The sequence below is a fragment of the Cupressus sempervirens genome, chromosome 9 (assembly GCF_028749045.1).
Source record: "Cupressus sempervirens isolate cs-2001-9-10 chromosome 9, ASM2874904v1, whole genome shotgun sequence".
Lineage (NCBI taxonomy): Eukaryota > Viridiplantae > Streptophyta > Pinopsida > Cupressales > Cupressaceae > Cupressus > Cupressus sempervirens.
Window position 1 is genome coordinate 697373602 of NC_143126.1, and position 17600 is coordinate 697391201.

At 37.1% G+C, this 17600-nt stretch overlaps 1 protein-coding gene across 1 annotated transcript; it reads left to right on the forward strand.

The window, feature by feature from the left end:
* Positions 1 to 6775: 6775 nt before the first annotated feature.
* LOC149540636 (large ribosomal subunit protein eL38z/eL38y) lies at positions 6776 to 11557 on the forward strand. The gene is made up of 3 exons (XM_089801732.1): positions 6776 to 6853; positions 10597 to 10780; positions 11199 to 11557. Exons 1-3 carry the CDS (start codon positions 6851 to 6853, stop codon positions 11219 to 11221), a joined length of 210 nt encoding a protein of 69 aa, XP_089657858.1. The 5' UTR covers positions 6776 to 6850; the 3' UTR covers positions 11222 to 11557.
* The last annotated feature ends 6043 nt before the right edge of the window (positions 11558 to 17600 follow it).

Genomic DNA, 17600 nt, shown 5'->3' on the forward strand with positions numbered 1-17600 from the left:
CACTACCGCATCCTTGGGGGGAGTCTGTGGTGGGTGTGGTTGAGGGACTTCTAGCTTGCTTTCCCTCTTTCGTTTGCTTGGCCTGGGTTCTAGGTGAATGGGGGAACTTGGATTCACCTCGTCCATCCCTTATGGTGGAGATTTGGAGATGGGTGATTTGGCTTCAATAGTGCATGCCAATAGTAAGGTTCTGGATGGTAAACCCCAATTGGAGGAAGAAGAATCTTCTTCAAATGGGAAGATACGATTACAAAAAATTAATGGATGTTTGTAGAAAGTTGAGGTTCAGCCAATTTGGTTATTCAACTTGAACAGGTTTCATAGGATGTCGAGTATTGGAGCAATCATGCTCTTATTTGCAAATTTTTGGGCCTTCGCCTATCACTTCCTGTGTTAGATTCCTGGGCCTATCGGGTGTGGAACCCAGAAGGAGATATAGAGATTTTGGAAGTAGCTAACAATTATTTCATGGTTATCTTCTCAAGCATGTCAAACATGAATAAGGCTTTTGAAGGTGGCCCTTATTTCTTTAATCAGGTGGGGCTTTTTATCAAGCCTTGGCACACGGGCTTTAACTCTGCTGAGGAAATCCCTTCTCAAGTTTTGGTGTGGGTTCGCTTGCCAAGACTTCCTCTGGAATTCTAGAGGGAACATATTCTTCACTCAATCTCAATGCTTCTAGGAAAACCTGTGGGACCGGCTACACAAACTCAAGATCGTAAGGTAATCTCTTTTACTCGTATTTGTGTAGAAGTTGATTTACATAATCCGTTTCCAGATTCTATGGAGATTTGTATGGGCTCTATTTCTTGGATTCAGTAGTTGGATTATGAGACCCTACAATTTAGATGCAAAATCTGCCATGAGTATGGACATTTATTTCGTAGATGTCCTAGGAATAAGAAATCCACCTTGGATGCTCCCAAACCCCCTAAAGAGGACAAGGGGAAGGCTAAGTTATCTAATGGACCTGTTGATAGCGAGGGATTTACTTAAGTTAAATCTCAGAACAGAGGTAAAGGTAAGAAGAGAACCTAGATGGACAGACAGACTGATGACACCTTTAACAGGTTTGATGCTCTTAAAGACATGGTCCAAGAGGAAGGTATCCCAGTTGAGCTTTCTCCTAAGGCCAAAGGTCAACATGAGATTCTAGTTGGGGATATGCAGAGTGAGGATCAATTTCTAGCTACAAGGGACCTACAAGCTAGGCAACTGGATATTGATTTGCCTCCTCTTGTTCAGGATATTGGAGATCTTCGTGGCTCATAGGGTTCGAAGGGCCCAATCTTGGTAGCTCTTGACCCCGCTTTGCCCAAGGGAACCTCTAATTCTACAAAGAGTAATAAGGCTCCTCTTTTTTTAGGCATACAATAGAAATCCTTCAAAAGGGGCCTTTAGATAAACTTACAAAGAGTGGTAGGAAGTCTGACCAGTAGAAGGTGAAGATTATGGGTGAAAATTTGGTTGAGTTTGGGTCTGTGAAACCCATTGATTCTCATTTCTCCCACCCCTATAAATGATTGTGTTGTCATGGAATGTAAGGGGGTTGAACAACATCCCTAGACAAAAGGTTGTTCACAGATTAATTGAGTCCCAGTCTCCTGATATGGTCTTTATTCAGGTTACCAAACTTTCATTGGATGGATTGGTTAATTGTGTTGCATGTATCTGGCCCCAGGGATCTTGGCAAGGGGTGGGTGACTTGAAATTTTAAAGTGGGGCGGCTTGCTTATGGAACCCGAGGAAAGTCTCCCCCTTATGGTGGATCTCCAGTCGCTCCTCCATTTCTTTGGTTGCTACTAGCTTTGAGACTGGAGAAAGGTGCCTTTTATCAAATATTTATGCTCCTACTAATTTTACAAGTAAATCCCAGTTATGGGCTCATATTAGTTTCATTTGGTCCCTGCACCCCTTTCTCCCTTGGATTATGGCTAGAGATTTTAGTGCAGTTACTAGTCTGGAGGAAAAGCGAGGTGGGCTAGCTAGGTTGGACCCATCTTCTAATCTACTCAGAGAGATGATTGGCTCATTAATTCTCATTGATGTGAAGCCAACCAACAGTTTCTTTACGTGGAATAATTGGAGATATGGTGGTGGGGCTATCTCGGAAAGGCTTGATAGATTTTTGGTTTCATGCTATTGGTTGGACAACAGGTGGATCACCAATTCTAAAATTCTTGACTGGAGGGGTTCAAATCATTGGCACATTAAACTTTCCATCACTTCATATAGAGTTACCAAGAATCCCTCTTTCAAATTCCAACTGATGTGGCTCAGAGACTTGTCTTTCCCTGATCTTATGGTGGATTGGTGGTATGAGGGGATGCCTGCTCATGGTACGACCATGCACACTTTTAGTAAGAGGCTTCAACATGTGTAGTATAGGCTTAAGAGATGGAATAAACAGTGCTTCAGGTTGCTACATGTTCAAAAGACTAATGCTCAAACCAAGCTGGATGATATTACTCGCCAGATTCGTGACCATGGGTTAAACTTTGAGCTAAGTAAAGCTGAGTCTGTAGCTCTTAAGGATTTGGAAGAATGGGAGCTTCAGGAGGAGATTTTATGGAAGCAGAAATCTCATGTCGATTGGCTTCAGGAGGGGGATAGGAACACTTCTTTCTTTCACAACTCTGTTAAGGCACGAAGGCATGTGACTTGATAGATTTTTGGTTTCATGCTATTGGTTGGACAACAGGTGGATCACCAATTCTAAAATTCTTGACTGGAGGGGTTCAGATCATTGGCACATTAAACTTTCCATCACTTCATATAGAGTTACCAAGAATCCCTCTTTCAAATTCCAACTGATGTGGCTCAGAGACTTGTCTTTACTTGATCTTATGGTGGATTGGTGGTATGAGGGGATGCCTGCTCATGGTACGATCATGCACACTTTTAGTAAGAGGCTTCAACATGTGCAGTATAGGCTTAAGAGATGGAATAAATAGTGCTTCAGGTTGCTACATGCTCAAAAGACTAATGCTCAAACCAAGCTGGATGATATTACTCGCCAGATTCGTGACCATGGGTTAAACTTTGAGCTAAGTAAAGCTGAGTCTGTAGCTCTTAAGGATTTGGAAGAATGGGAGCTTCAGGAGGAGATTTTATGGAAGCAGAAATCTCATGTCGATTGGCTTCAGGAGAGGGATAGGAACACTTCTTTCTTTCACAACTCTGTTAAGGCACGAAGGCATGTGAATTTTATCCCCTCTTGTCTTAATTGATGGAGCATAGATATTTTCTTGTGAAGATATTTCTAGGGAAGCAGTCAATTACTTCTCCACTCTCTTCTCTAGGGAGGATTTTTCTATTGGGCCTAAGGAGTAGGACATTTTGGATTGTATCCCTCACCTTGTCTCTGCTGAGATGAATGGCACCCTCTTAAGTCCTATCTTGCTTTTTGAATTGGAGAAAGTTGTGTTTAATGTGAAGAAAGGTAAGGCCCCTGGTCCAAATGGTTTTCCGATTGAATTTTTCCAAGAATTCTAGGAGATAATAAAGTATGATCTCCTAGAGGTCATCTAGGAGTCACATAGGAATAAACAAATGCTGAAGTCTTTGAACTCTACCTTCTTGGCTCTCGTAGCTAAGAAGGAAGGGGCAAATCAATTGGACTAATTCAGGCCTATAGCATTATGTAATGTTGTCTACAAGATTATCACCAAATTGATTGCTGAGAGGCTCAAGCCATTCCTTGGTTCTTTGATCTCTGTTGAACAGGGTGGCTTTGTTGACAGAAGACAAATCGAGGCTGTACACTCTATGGCTACTTCTAAGGAGAAAGCTATGTTCATTAAACTGGACATGGCCAAGGCTTATGATCGGGTGAGTTGGGGGTTCCTACAGAAAATTCTTTTGACCTTTGGGTTTGCTGAGGAGTGGGTGGATTGGGTTCTTAGCTATGTGACCTCGTCCTCCTTCTTAGTTCTTATTAATGGAGAACCTTCAGAGCTATTTGGTGCCTCTCGGGGACTTCGGCAAGGGGATCCTCTATCTCCTTACTTGTTCATTATCATGGTAGAGGGTCTTCGTAGATTTCTAAAAACTCAAGTGCGACAGGGACTTATCCAAGGCTGGAGTTGGGAACATTACCGTCCTTCATATTCTCATCTTCAGTTTGTGGATGATACCAGATTGATGGGCATGGCTAGAATCAGTGAGGCAGTGAATATTTGGAAAGCTTTGGATACCTATTTGAAAGCCTCAGGTCAGAGAATTAATGATGACAAGTCTTTCATTTATTTCTTTAATACTCCTCGGCTTATTCAGAATAGGATTGTTGGAATTCTTAGATTCCAAATTGGTTCCCTTCCTTTGATGTATCTCAGAGTCCCTTTGTCCTTGGGTTCTCAGTGGAGGGACTACTAGCAAGAAATTTTGGATAAATTCAGGAGTAAGGTTAGTCACTAGACTTATAGATGGTTATCTTCTGCTGGGAGAGTGGTTTCACTAAAGAATGTGGTGCAGTATCTCCCCATTTACAGGTGCTGTGTTCAGGTCCCACCCTCTAATTTTGTGAGGGACTTTGATGCTTTATCTGGGCAATTCCTTTGGTCTCGTAGCTTTCTTTCCTCGAAGTGGAGCCTGGTCAAGTGGGAGTTGGTGTGTAGATCGAAACATGCTGCTAGCCTTGGGCTTCGTTCAATGGCTTTGGTTGTCATGGCCTTGGTTGCCAAGTTGTACTGGCGATGGTGTAACAATCAAGACCAAGATTGGGCCAAGATCCTTTCCCATAAGTACTTTCCTGGTGCAGATTGCTCTGAGGTGCCACAACTTCCTTTGGTGGGTAAAGGCTCATGTATTTGGGATACTCTCAAGAAGGGAGCCCAACTAGTTAAGGAGGGTCTCTTTTGGATTTGTAACAAAGGCTCAGATACTCTATTTTGGCAAGACTCTTGGGATGGTCACCCTCCCATTATTTCTAGCTTTCCCCAGCTTCTACCCCTTTCCCATATTTTTACTAATGCTGGCTGGCTTAAGGTGGAGCATTTTAAGACCGTCAAACACTTGGGTCAGGTTGAGGTGACTTGCTGGAAGGACTCTCAAGAGTGGCCGGTTGGTGGATTTGCTGAGGATTGTGCCCTTCTTTCTAAAGTTTTGGAGAATAGGTTTTGCAACTCCCTTAATGGCAGGGACAACTTGGCTTGGAGTCCTAGTCTAAAGGGTAAATTTACAGCGGCTCAAGGCTATGCTATACTTGACAGGAATCTACACGGCCTGGCTGAAGTACATTGGTAGAAGAAGGTTTGGAGCTACTTTTCTTGGCCCAAATGTAATTTTTTCTTATGGTTGCTGGCTTAGAAGAAATGCCTCACTTGGGAGAATCTTCGCAAATGAGGTTTTCAGGGACCTTCGGTTTGCTTTTTGTTTGCACAATGAGGAGTGTGCCTCTCACTTGTTTTTTCTCTGCCCTTTTTCGAGAGAGATATGGCATAGATGGTGAGAGGCTTAGTGTCATGGGTGTATTCATGCTACTTCTCTGATTGATTTCTGGAAAAGTTTGGGTAGACCTCTTGCAAAGATTCCTTTCTTACAGGTTGCCTAGATGGTTGGCCCAATTTTCATTCTTTGGAAGCTTTGGTTGGAAAGGAATCATAGAATTTTTTGTGATTCCAAATTAGGAAGTAGTCAATTATGGAAGATGATTCTCAATAGGCTTTAGGAAACGATTTATGCAAAGTGTGATATGTTTAATACTATAGCTCCTGGGGATCATGTTATTGTGAGGAATCTGAACCTGGGAGATAACAGTTGGGGATGCATTCTTGGAAAAAGACCTAGCCATGTTAAGTAGCAGGTTTGTCGGGATGGGAAGTGGTCTCCTCCCCCGACTGGGATTTTGACGATCAATACAAATGGTTCTTCTCGGGGGAACCCCGGTCATGCCGGTATCGGGGCTATTGGTAGAGGCAGTGATGGTGATGTGATTTTTCTCCTCTCTATTTACAAGGGTCAACATTCTAATAATCTGATGGAGGCCCTGGCTATTAAGGTTGCTATTGAGCGTGGTGGAAGATCATCTATGAGTGACTCTCAGAGCATTGTGAATATGTTCAATAACCAGAGGTTGGAAGATGTTAGTTGGCAACTTGCTTCTTTGGCCAGACAAATTCTAAGTCTTTGCAGGTCCTTGGACTCTGTCTCCTTTTGTCATATCCCTCGCGAATGGAATACAGTGGCAGACTGTCTAACAAAGTGGGCTTCTGAGAAAGTGGGTAGATGGGATATTAATAGTAGAGATGAGTTACCTTTTGAGTATTGTGAGATCATTGATTAGTTGTTACTAAAGGACAAGAGTATGTAGTGTTGATTTGGGCCTTTGGCTTTTGCTCTGTATCTTGGATTTGATTGAATAAATTTTTACCCCTCTTTTTCAAAAAAATAAAATATCATAAATATATTGATGGAATATGCTCCATTCAATATTTTATTTTTATGGACATATTCTAACTCAAAACTATTTAAGTTGAAACAATATATATAGAAATGCAAATTTTTTAAAACTATTCTATCTAACTAATTTTAAAATTTATTCATTATAATTTTTCTTTATTTTTTACAATAATTTTATTCTATTAAATAAACTTTAATATAAAAATACTACATATTACTATATGGCAAGTACCCCCTTGTTTAAAATTCTTTTCGAACAATCATAAACATAATTTTTTTATGATAAATAAACTGATTAACCTAAACATATAATTTTATAATTTTAGGGTTTCTGGGTTTTGATTTAACCTTTGGCGGCGGATTTTATAACTCTTTTACGGGAAGAAGCGAAACGGTCATTCGAAAGTGGTGGAGCAGCTGTAGCCTATCCGGGTTCTCAGATTGAGTTACAATGGTAAGTTTTCCATCCGCATTACAACCTTGTTTTTCCATATTCTGGTTTCGTTCAAAGATATCTATGTTTTATCTTTTGAAGAAAAAACAACAGCTTTGTGCATTGAATGTAAATTTGGGTTAAGAGGGTTTGTGTCTGCAGGTCTTCGTATATACATTTTTTACTTTTTATTCTTAATGGATTTTAGATTATTTACAGTCTATTTTGGATTCTATTTTAGTCGAATTGTTTGCTTATATTCAGTATTGATCTATTATACTTTTTGCTTCCCAGGATTCTATATTAGGGACTGGTTTATCAGTTTTTTTAGCCATTTCCATCCATTTTACTATCTATTGAAATACGATTACCCTATCTCAATCTGAATGTTGTTGATCGATGGGAGAGATCTTTCCTTTACCTTGAAACTTGCATGTTACCATTTGTTATTTTAGATAATGACACGTGGCTTAGATTGATTATCTCCTTCCCCTAAAATAGATCATTTAACAAGATCGGTCAGCTAGCAGTTAAGTTTGAATAGTCTGAGATATCAAGCCGAGTAGAAGATGATATCTACTGCTCCAAGTCTGGAGTGCATCCCATTGATTTTGAAATTGGAAATTGTAACTTGTTCTTTCCAAGCGATTGCCACATTACTATTTACTGCCTGATCATAAGTGCTTCTAGGAACATGCACATGAAGCAATTTAGTCAGAAGAGTGCTGTTTTTGGCAATCTCACAGAGCTTATTTCAGATGTTGCAGGGGTCGTTTTCATCTCAAGATCACTTGCAAGCAGCTGTTCTTATCGACCATATGCAATCTTATTCTTCTCGCATTTTCTTAGTATGCTAATCTAGGTGGTTGTAGCAGTCTCGAGGAAAGCCATTATATGCTTTGAGTTATATAACTTTGTAGGTTAAGGTATCAGAAATTAAAATGTATTCATAATAAACATTTACCAAGTACACTGACTGTGCAAAGTAGGGTGGTTTTAGCTACCTGAAATATAGAAAACCCGAATGTTGTAAGAGGGTGATTGTAGCAGACTTGAGAATGGGTGAGGTGTTCGTTGAACCATTTACTCTAATAGGTAAAGTTGTGCACAATGTGAAATATATCACACACACACCCCCTGTCTCTTCTTGCAACAAAAATAAGTGTCAAAGTAAATTGCATCCATGAAAAAGTCGCATATTAGCAGCATTGAGTGAAGCCAAGGTGATGTTTCTAGGTTAACATGTCTGTACTAAAATGTATCCTCAGAAAGCATTAAATGAAAATTAAGATTGCTATAGCAATATTGTGAAGACCTTAGGGATTTTTTGAATGACCTAATTTTGTAGGTATAAGTTTTCTTCTTTTAGCAGAATTGAGTAAAGCCGAGGTGATGTTTGTAGGTTAACATGTCTGTGTACTAAATTGTATCATCGGAAAGCATTAAATGCAAAATTAAGATTGATATAGCAATCCTATGAAGAGTGAGGGATTCTTTGAATGACCTAATTTTGTAGGTATAAGTTTGCAAAATTTGGCTGTATGTGGAAAACATTTAATATGGTCTTCTTTCAAAATAGAACACCCAGTGCTCTTGCTGAGTGATGTTAGTCTTAAAGCATTGGCCCCAGAAGACTAGATATTATGCTGCTGATTACATTTATCAAAGAAAGAAAACTTCAATATTAAAGTTTTACGCTTGCAAAGGCGGAGGCGTCCTTATTAAAATTTAACCGCAGAAAACATTTTAGGCCAAGTAGAATTGTTATAGCACAGCTTTAAATGGCACAGACTTTTGAATGCATTTGGGAAATATTCAGTATCTATTTTGTAACCTCCTTTGACCCTTTGACATCTGTATGGTCTTCATTTAAAAGAGAATACCTTGTGCCCTTGCTGAATGTTTTGAGTGAGTTTTTACAAGCATTGGGCCCTATAAGATGAAGATGTGCTTCCTTATTCCTTTCATCAAGGAAATAACACTGAAATATCAAAGGTTTAAGCTGCACCTGTGTTAGTGGGTTTCAGAGCCAAGTTTTGAAACCCCCAAAACCACATGATCTGCAATGATAACTCCCATCTCACACATTTAGAATTGCAAAGGGAGATGATGTCCAGCTCACAGTCTGGATTTTCTGATGGGAGAATGTGTTACCATTGGTGTAATTCTCGATGAATGATGTGAGAATGAATGAATGCAGGCTCCAAATAAGGATGATTATCCTGGCAGCTGAAGGTGGCCAACCCCATTTTAGTTGCCTCTTTAGGATTTGGGTAATCTGAAGCCAAAGCTGCCGTAATGTCTTTACCGAGTTTTTTTTGTGCTTGCCTCAATATGTTGATGTCTACCCTTCTCTGCATCTTGCAAATATGATGCATTTGCACCCCACAATGCTCAATTAATCTCACAAGTGGTTATTTCTCTCAAATAGAAGCATTAGTACTGGACATTTTCTTACTAGTTTGCATGAAACAGTTATGCATCTTGCTTGTGGTGGTCCAGTATAGTGTCTGGAGTTATTCATTTAAGATCCCTTTAGATTCCCAAAATGCTTGATCTTGTTCATAATTATAAATAACTCTCTTAAGTTTTAACTTCTCAACATAGTATAATTTACTGGCCACTTTGTATGAGGATCATGCATCCTTTTTGAATATGCAAAAAAACCACATTTGTCAATCTTGTATAGTGTCTTTTAGGCAATAATTGTTATTTGCAATTGGTGTAGTGATCGTTAACAAATGTTTCAAGCACATCACAGATTAATTTGTTGCACCTACTGATGTGGTGATAAGTATAGTGTCTTTTAGGCAATAATTGTTATTTGCAATTGGCGTAGTGATCGTTAACAAATGTTTCAAGCACATCACAGATTAATTTGTTGTACCTACTGATGTGGTGATAAATCTAGAAAGCTTACATGTTTGTAGGGTGATAATTTGATGTCGTTAATGGTGGAGTGGCTGTATGACTGTGATTATCTCTATGCTCCATTTAACTTTAAAGTGCAATATGGCAGGCCAAACTTCTTGACGAATGGCCCTAATTAAGTACAGATTCAGTCGCCAGATTTGATTATAGTGTAACCTTCAGAATCACATTAAACTCAAAAAGAGCTTTTGCCACATGTCTCAAATTTACAAGTTATTTTAAAGCTTGAAAATGTATCGAAGTGTTTTAAATATTCCAAGATATGGGTGTGATGGATGATGGATCAATCACAAGTTACAAACATATGATAGTATATTTACCACTTCAGTGATCAAGTACTAATTTATAGGTTCATTCAATATTTCTTTCTGGATTTTGGATGCAAGAACTGGTATCAACTGGTTTTATCTGGCAGTCCATATTTTATCATGTGCTTTTATCTGAGTGCCAAAGATGAAAAATTATTGGTGGTAAGGGTTTGGGCTCATCTCTAAATGTGAAAACACCACCTGAAATTCCACATAATCTCTGATTTTTTTATTCAAGAGATGGGGTTTTCTTCTCTGTAATCCGAATCTTTTCCAATTGTTTAGTGATTCGTAAACAAGTAGTTACTCTAGTTGTTTTCTGCACTTCCTATTTACTTTTGCTAGACATAATGATGTTTCTTCTTTAATAAATTTCTTGCTATTTTATCTGATCTTTGAAATTAGCATATTGCAGAATTTTGTTCTCTGTATTGAACTCAAGATGTTATAGGTCATGTTTGCTATTACTGTGTTGTAAAAACATAACCTGCTTTTTGATAAGTGTATGTGTGCACACTATTGTAGCCGAAGCAAATAAATGAAATTAAGGATTTCCTTCTCACTGCACGTCGCAAGGATGCAAGGTCGGTAAAGATTAAAAGGAGCAAGGATGTTGTTAAGTTTAAGGTTAGATGTTCAAAATACCTCTATACTCTCTGTGTTTTTGACTCAGAGAAGGCTGACAAACTCAAGCAATCTCTTCCACCAGGTTAGTTACTGGATAGCCTGATTAGTTATTTCATACGTTCTTGACAGTTGCAATGATACATACACTTGCATACGTTTCCTGATGCTCTATATTTATTTTAGTGGATGTGTCAGATAGGATTTCTGTTGTTTGTCATTTAAATGAACTAGTGTAAAGTAGTGTATCCGTTTTCTTTATGTTTTGAGGACATGAATGGAGGATCAATTGTATATTTTTAAGAACATAGTTGTAGGCAGTCCAGGATAAATTTGTCTCTGTACAACCTTTTAATAGATATTGCTATGTACCAGGATAATTGTGGCTTGTGAAATGTTTTAAAAGTAATGCCAGTTGCTTTGTAATCCAATTTTATATGGTCAATTCTCGCTCTTTGAAAGAATGTGTGCAAGCAGTTCTGACTCTTTCTCATTCTTTGCAGGTTTGACTGTTCATGACTTGTAAGTTATCATGGTTGGAAGTTACAACATGGCCTCTAGTATCTGAACATGCCACTTGCTTTCAAGATTACTCTTTATTTTTTTGTGCGAGGTTTTTTTGGACTTAAGCATGATAAATTGCTTATATCTACGAGTAACAGCTTCACAGAATTTCTAGAAATATTTGTTTTAAGTATTTGTTCATGACATTTCATCAGGCAAAATATTTTGCATTGGATCATGAAGTCTCATGAGTTGTGCTAAATTTGTGATAAGGTTGACATAGAGTTCTGCGTTAATATTATTTCATCCTCCAAATAGTGAATATCAAATGAATACAATTTGCTAATATTTTCATCAATGCTTTATTCCTTTTTATAAGTTATATAATTATTTCTAGAAACCACCTGGAACTCTCTTGGCATTCAGGTCTCATGCTTTAGATATTGTAATGATGTAATGGAGGGTATTTGCACGTTTTGATAGTTATTTGCAGATCTCATTCTGTTCTCTTATCTTGATTTATTCTTTCTGATTATAGATCATGTAATTTGATTCAAAACATTGAAGAAATAAATTTCTGTTACCAAAAACTATTATAAATGAAGTTGCAACTTTCTCATAAAGAAAACAGAGAAATCTGAGGTGCCCAGACCTGAAAGCCCGGTTTTTGTTTGGCTGTCAAATCATGTGCCTGGAGTCAACAGTGATTTGCCTTTACAATAGGCAATAACGAGACCTTAAAGGAACAGTGACAAATCTTTATAAATAGTAAATTATTCATTTATTGATTTCTGAGCCAAAGTCAAATTTCGTCTAGAAAGGGTTTTTAGATTATAATATAATTTAAATCCGCAGACTTAAATGTTAAGCTCTGTGATAGAAACATTATACCTTTTATAATATATAAATCAGCTTTGTCGATCTCTAAATTTTAAGCCAATACTTTGCATGACATTGTGTCCATGTGCCTAAAATGTCTTCAGCGGTCTATATCTAGTCTCCAGGGGACTTTTTTTTGGGGGGTTTTCATCAATGTCAGTTACTTTTTTCTTGGGAAACTGCGCTCATGGATAGATAGAGGCCTTGCCTTATCCTATTGTCCAATTTAGAAATTAAAATTCTGTACATTTTTCCCTTTTTATGATCGGCCCACTAAATTTTTGCTTGGCTTTCTAAAATTTTCCATTAACAAAATATTTAAAAAGAATTATACATTTCTAACTTATTTTTTGCCCTTTTATCTATTATATATCGTTTTTAAAACTTTCGAAGAATTTTAACAAAATTTCAAAGCTAGTTACTATTCACATTGAAGCTCACAACTTCACGACTCTGGTTCAAGGACACAGGCAGTATTTCCTCCGAAGGCCCTGATGTCATATATTCAGCTTAGTGTGGATCAATAAAAATGTGCTGCAAGCAATAACTCAGCAGTTCTACAAATTTAATCAAAGTGGAAATGCTTTTGCCTTGTCTTGCTCCATAATTGAGCACTCTCTCAGAATATGAGGGACTTTCTGTTTATATCTCAAGTCATACAAAATTATTGGAATATTTTGGAGTTTTTATATTTTGGGATGCCAATGTCTATGCCGGCATGAAAACGGCATTTTATTGCTTTTAAAAATTAAATTAAAAATTATTTTAAAACTGTTTTATTTGGGATTGGCTTTCGTATTTCGAAATATCAAAATATCAGCTTTTCAGTCATTTTAAGTACCATTGTCTTTATATGTGACTTCATGTTTATTTGTCTGATTTGATCCATTCACTTTTTATTCTGCCATTTTTGTGGGTGCTTGTACACAAATGTAGTTTTACCGTTTTTTATTGTCTTCAATTTTATCACAATTGAAAAGTAAAACATCTTAAATAAATAAATAATGATAGCTCTTATTACTATAAATTATAATAGGCCACGACAAGGTAGAAAGTTTAGAGTGTGTTTTTTTTTGGGGGGGATTATTAGATAGTTGGATAAGGTCAGCTCCTTTCTCTTGATATAAAAAGTGGTGTATACATAATTTTGATATTTTCTTAACTAATCTAATTGTATTCATTATTCTACCACAATCTATCATTAATTAAAATTGGTGGTGAGAATCTTCCACGTTTAGTTGTTCTTTGTGTTGGGTGTTCTACGAGGGTCACATTGTCACCATTAACCTTCACTCTTGTAACTCTTCATCCATTCCATCGTTGGTGGTGGAAGGAGAGGAGTCACACTTTGTAGGAAGATAAGGTTACTATCAATGTTGGTGCAACCTACTCTATAGCTCTCATCTAATTCTATTGATATGAGTGGAAATGCATAAGCACACTAATGAAACCCCTCTTTGGCCCAATGTAGTATTGTTGCACCACCAAGATTATAATTTGGTCATTCACTTTATCGAGTACTGCATCTATCTCCCCCAAATACTTGTTGGCACGAGTTCTTTGCCTTTGCCTCAGCAAAGGCTTTGATGAGGAAAAAGGCCATAAACATTGCAATAATGTTAGTGTTCAATTGTGCCTATGGTAAGTCTAGAGGCATTTGTTGCTAGCACCTCCTTAACAACATACAAGATTAGTGGGTTTGTTACTGATAGCATTTGCAGTAGTCACTTATGAGACTTCGCCTAAAAAGACAACCACATTCCTTGTAGATTTCAAGCATATGGGAGTGTCCATGGCCCTAGTTGTTATGCTCTCAAACAAAGTAGTTGACTCAACATTCCCTAACAGTTGTGCTTACAAAGGTGAGGAATATCTATCTTTTTAAATCCACGTCTTTCCCACATGAAGTTGCACAAGCTCTCCAAAGTGTCATAAATCACAACCTCATTCCATTAACGTGGCTATCCTCCAGACCAAATGTACCTTTGACTAAAATTCAAAAAATGGAAAATAACAAAGTTTTTTGAAATTTTCAGCATTTGTTTTGTTGGGTACCAAGCAATAAAATCTCTAATACTATGTTTCAGAAGATAAGAACAAGCTAAGGGTTAGCTACTTCATATATTCAATTGAAATCTCTTCAGATCTAGACCAATATTAACAGAATCACTTCAAGCTTTGCTGGGCCTAGGTAGGTGCACGTTAGGGGTGGAATATATTGGATATTTCTTCACACTTCACTCACTGATATTCTCTTTCTTCAAATCTATTACCTATAGCAAAAATGGACACAATTCTTCTTAGATTTGCAAGTAATTCTTGATTACAGTAGCTAACTCATAACATATAGAGAACTATTACAAATAAGTACTGACCAACAACTTGTTTCTTCATATTGAAAAGCAAAATTGGTTTGATCTAATAAGTGTGCTTTGTGCAACCACATGATCTCTAACAATTTGCATATGAATTAGCCTTATCCATTGTTGTATAGAGTCTACCTGACAAACCCTTGACCTAATTAATTGCCTTACAATTAATTTACCAGCAGTAACCGTTGACCTACTGCTTATGATCCTGTTGACCTGATATCCATGTTATCTCATATTACTATTAAAGTTCCCCTGACTAAAATGTGTAGAATAGAGGAACATAATAATAAGGCTCTTGCTTGGTTGGGCAGGATAGTAGTATCGATGAGCAAAAGCTCATAGTCAGGCAACAAACGCCAATTGTAATAGAAGATAATGGAGTCATCTCCCAAACTCCAAATGTATTTGGATAATTCTTCTGTAGCTTACCTACAAGATATTGATCCTTTCTTCCTAAGTTTGGTCATAAATGAGAAAACCTTAAAAAAATGCATGATAGATTTGAGAGCATCAAATGCCATAATGCCTTTCAAAGTTATGGAAGCCGTTGGCCTAGAAGTAGACAACAAACATGGTAGATGTAGAGCAATGGATGCAAGGGAAGTGCCTATCATAGGTACAATTAATGCGTTGCCTTTTACACTAGATGCCTATCGTGATGTTGAAATGACCATGACAGTCTTTGTAGTTGATATTCCTCCCCATTATGGAATGCTAGTCTCTAGAAAATAAGTGTTGCAATGGGAGGTAGCCTGCAATGTGACTTGTCATATGCTACTTTTCATATAGGAGATAAGGCTATCAAGATTGTTGGAGAGCCAAGGGTTACTTATGTTTTTGAAGATAGTGTTGACAAAGATGCCACATGTTTCCTGGATACAAATGTTAATGCATTTAAAGTTGAATTGGTCATTCAAGAAGTTGAAAAGCCTCCACCACTGATTGGAGCAAGTTCTAAGGAGGGGTTAGGAGTCGGGATAGTATTTATATCTCCAGAGAAAAATACATTTGGATATTCATTTACTCTAAATTTTACATGCACCAAGAACATTGCTTAGTATGAAGCACTTTTATTAGGATTAAAAGTTGCAGTAAGCCATGGAATTAAGAAAGTGCATGTTATTGGTGATTCTAAATTAATTATTTCTTAGGTTAGAGGAGTATATGTTTCAAAGAATAAAAGATTGAAACAATATAGAAATGCTGTTTGGGATATGATTTGAGTGTTTTGATTCTTTTGGAATAATCTAGAAGGACATAAGTAACAACAAAATGGTTGACCTATTAGCTAATGTGGCTATTAAGCCAGATGACATATCATTTGTTGGTGTGTCAAATATTGAAGTACAAAGTAGGCCCTCAATACCTGACAATATTCAAAATTGACAAGCCTTTGAAGAAGATAAAGATATAATCAGATTTATGAATTGTGAGGATCAGTTATGGGGACGAGAAATTGTTTGTGCAGCGTATGTTGATAATACTGATGGTAAGGAAATTGTCTTTGGACAAGAAGTTGTGCAATTAAAAACCAATAAGATCTCAAAATGATTGGTTGTTTTGGAGATTGTCTTTGATAGTCATGATAGATCTAAAGTAGAAAACAAATAGTCAAATGCTAAAGATCTAGAAGAAGTGGATCTAGGGACTAATGAAGCACCTAAGAAGGTATACATTGGTAAAAAATTAGCCCCTAAGATTAGACAAGAGTTGATTGGTTTGTTAAGAAAATACAGACATGTATTCGCTTGGTCATCTGATGACTTGAAAGCATACAAAGAGGATCTCTTTCAACATGAAGTTCCATTGAAAGAAGGAGCCAAGCCTTTCAAATAGAAGCAAAGACTGATCAATTCCACTTTTGCACCCAAGATGCAGGAATAGTTGATAAAACTCAAAGATGTTGGAATTATCAAGCCCATTAGGGATTCATCTTGGGTGTCTAATTTGGTTCATGTGAATGGAGATATCAGGTTATGTGTTGATTTCAGAAACTTAAACATATCTTCATTAAAAGATAATAATGGTTTACCTAACATCGAGGCAATGTTACAAAGAGTAACTGGATCAGAACTCATGTCCACGATGGATGAGTTTTCAAGCTATAACCAGGTTGTTGATAAATAATCAAAACAATATAAAACCACATTTACAACACCTTGGAGTACCTATGTTTATAGTAGAATGTCATTTGGTTTAACAAATGCTGGTGCTACTTTTCAAAGAGCTATGTATGTAGCTTTCAAAGATATTATTGACACATTTCCAATGGTATACTAGGATGATTTAATTGCTTACTCAAAAGACGAGAATAATCACTGCATGCACCTAGAGAAGGTATTTATCAGAGCATTAAAATTTGGAATATCTTTGAATCCTAGAAAATGTGCATTCGATGTTACTGAGGGTAAGCTATTGGGCCACTTAGTTGGAAAAGGAGTCAAAATAGATCCTAAGAGAGTTGAATCAATAGACAAAATTCAGGAGCCAAAGAATGTAAAAGGTATTCAGTCTTTCTTTGGACAGATAAACTTTCTCAGAAGGTTTGTCACCAACTTTGCTGAGATAAGTAGGCTTATTTCTAAAATGTTGAAGAAAGGCTCTGAGATCAGATGGGATGTAGAGCCAAGTATGACATTTCATAATATAAAACAAGCCATTAAGGATGCCCCTGTTTTAAGAGCTCCAAATTATGCAAAGCCTATGCACATCTTTTCTTTTGCTTCTTTTCACACAATTGCTGTTGTTTTGTTGTAGAAGAATGAGGATGGATTTGAACAACCTATTGCATTTTTCAGCAAGTCTTTGCAAGCTGTAGCACTTAAGTATGATATAAATGAAAAGCAAGCCTAAACATTGGTTAAAGTAGTAAAGGCATTTAGATGTTATTTAATGAGATCGACTGTAGTTGCATTTGTTCCAAGTGCTATAGTGAAAGCCATTTTCTCATAGCAAGAAGTATTAGGGAGAAGATATAGATGGATCAATAGGATCCAAGAATTTAATATTAACATTCAAACTACTAAGGTGGTAAGAGGTCAAGGCCTTGCTAAACTGATGGCAGAGGTTTTGATTAAGTAAAAATAGGTTTTGAAAAGACTCGAAACTTTGTACAACAAAATTAAAGATATGACAATAAAAGGCCCAAAT

Coding starts and splice junctions, on each gene's coding strand:
- LOC149540636 (XM_089801732.1), top strand. Junction 10,781..11,198: donor CAAGCAATCTCTTCCACCAG/GTTAGTTACTGG, acceptor CATTCTTTGCAG/GTTTGACTGTTCATGACTTG.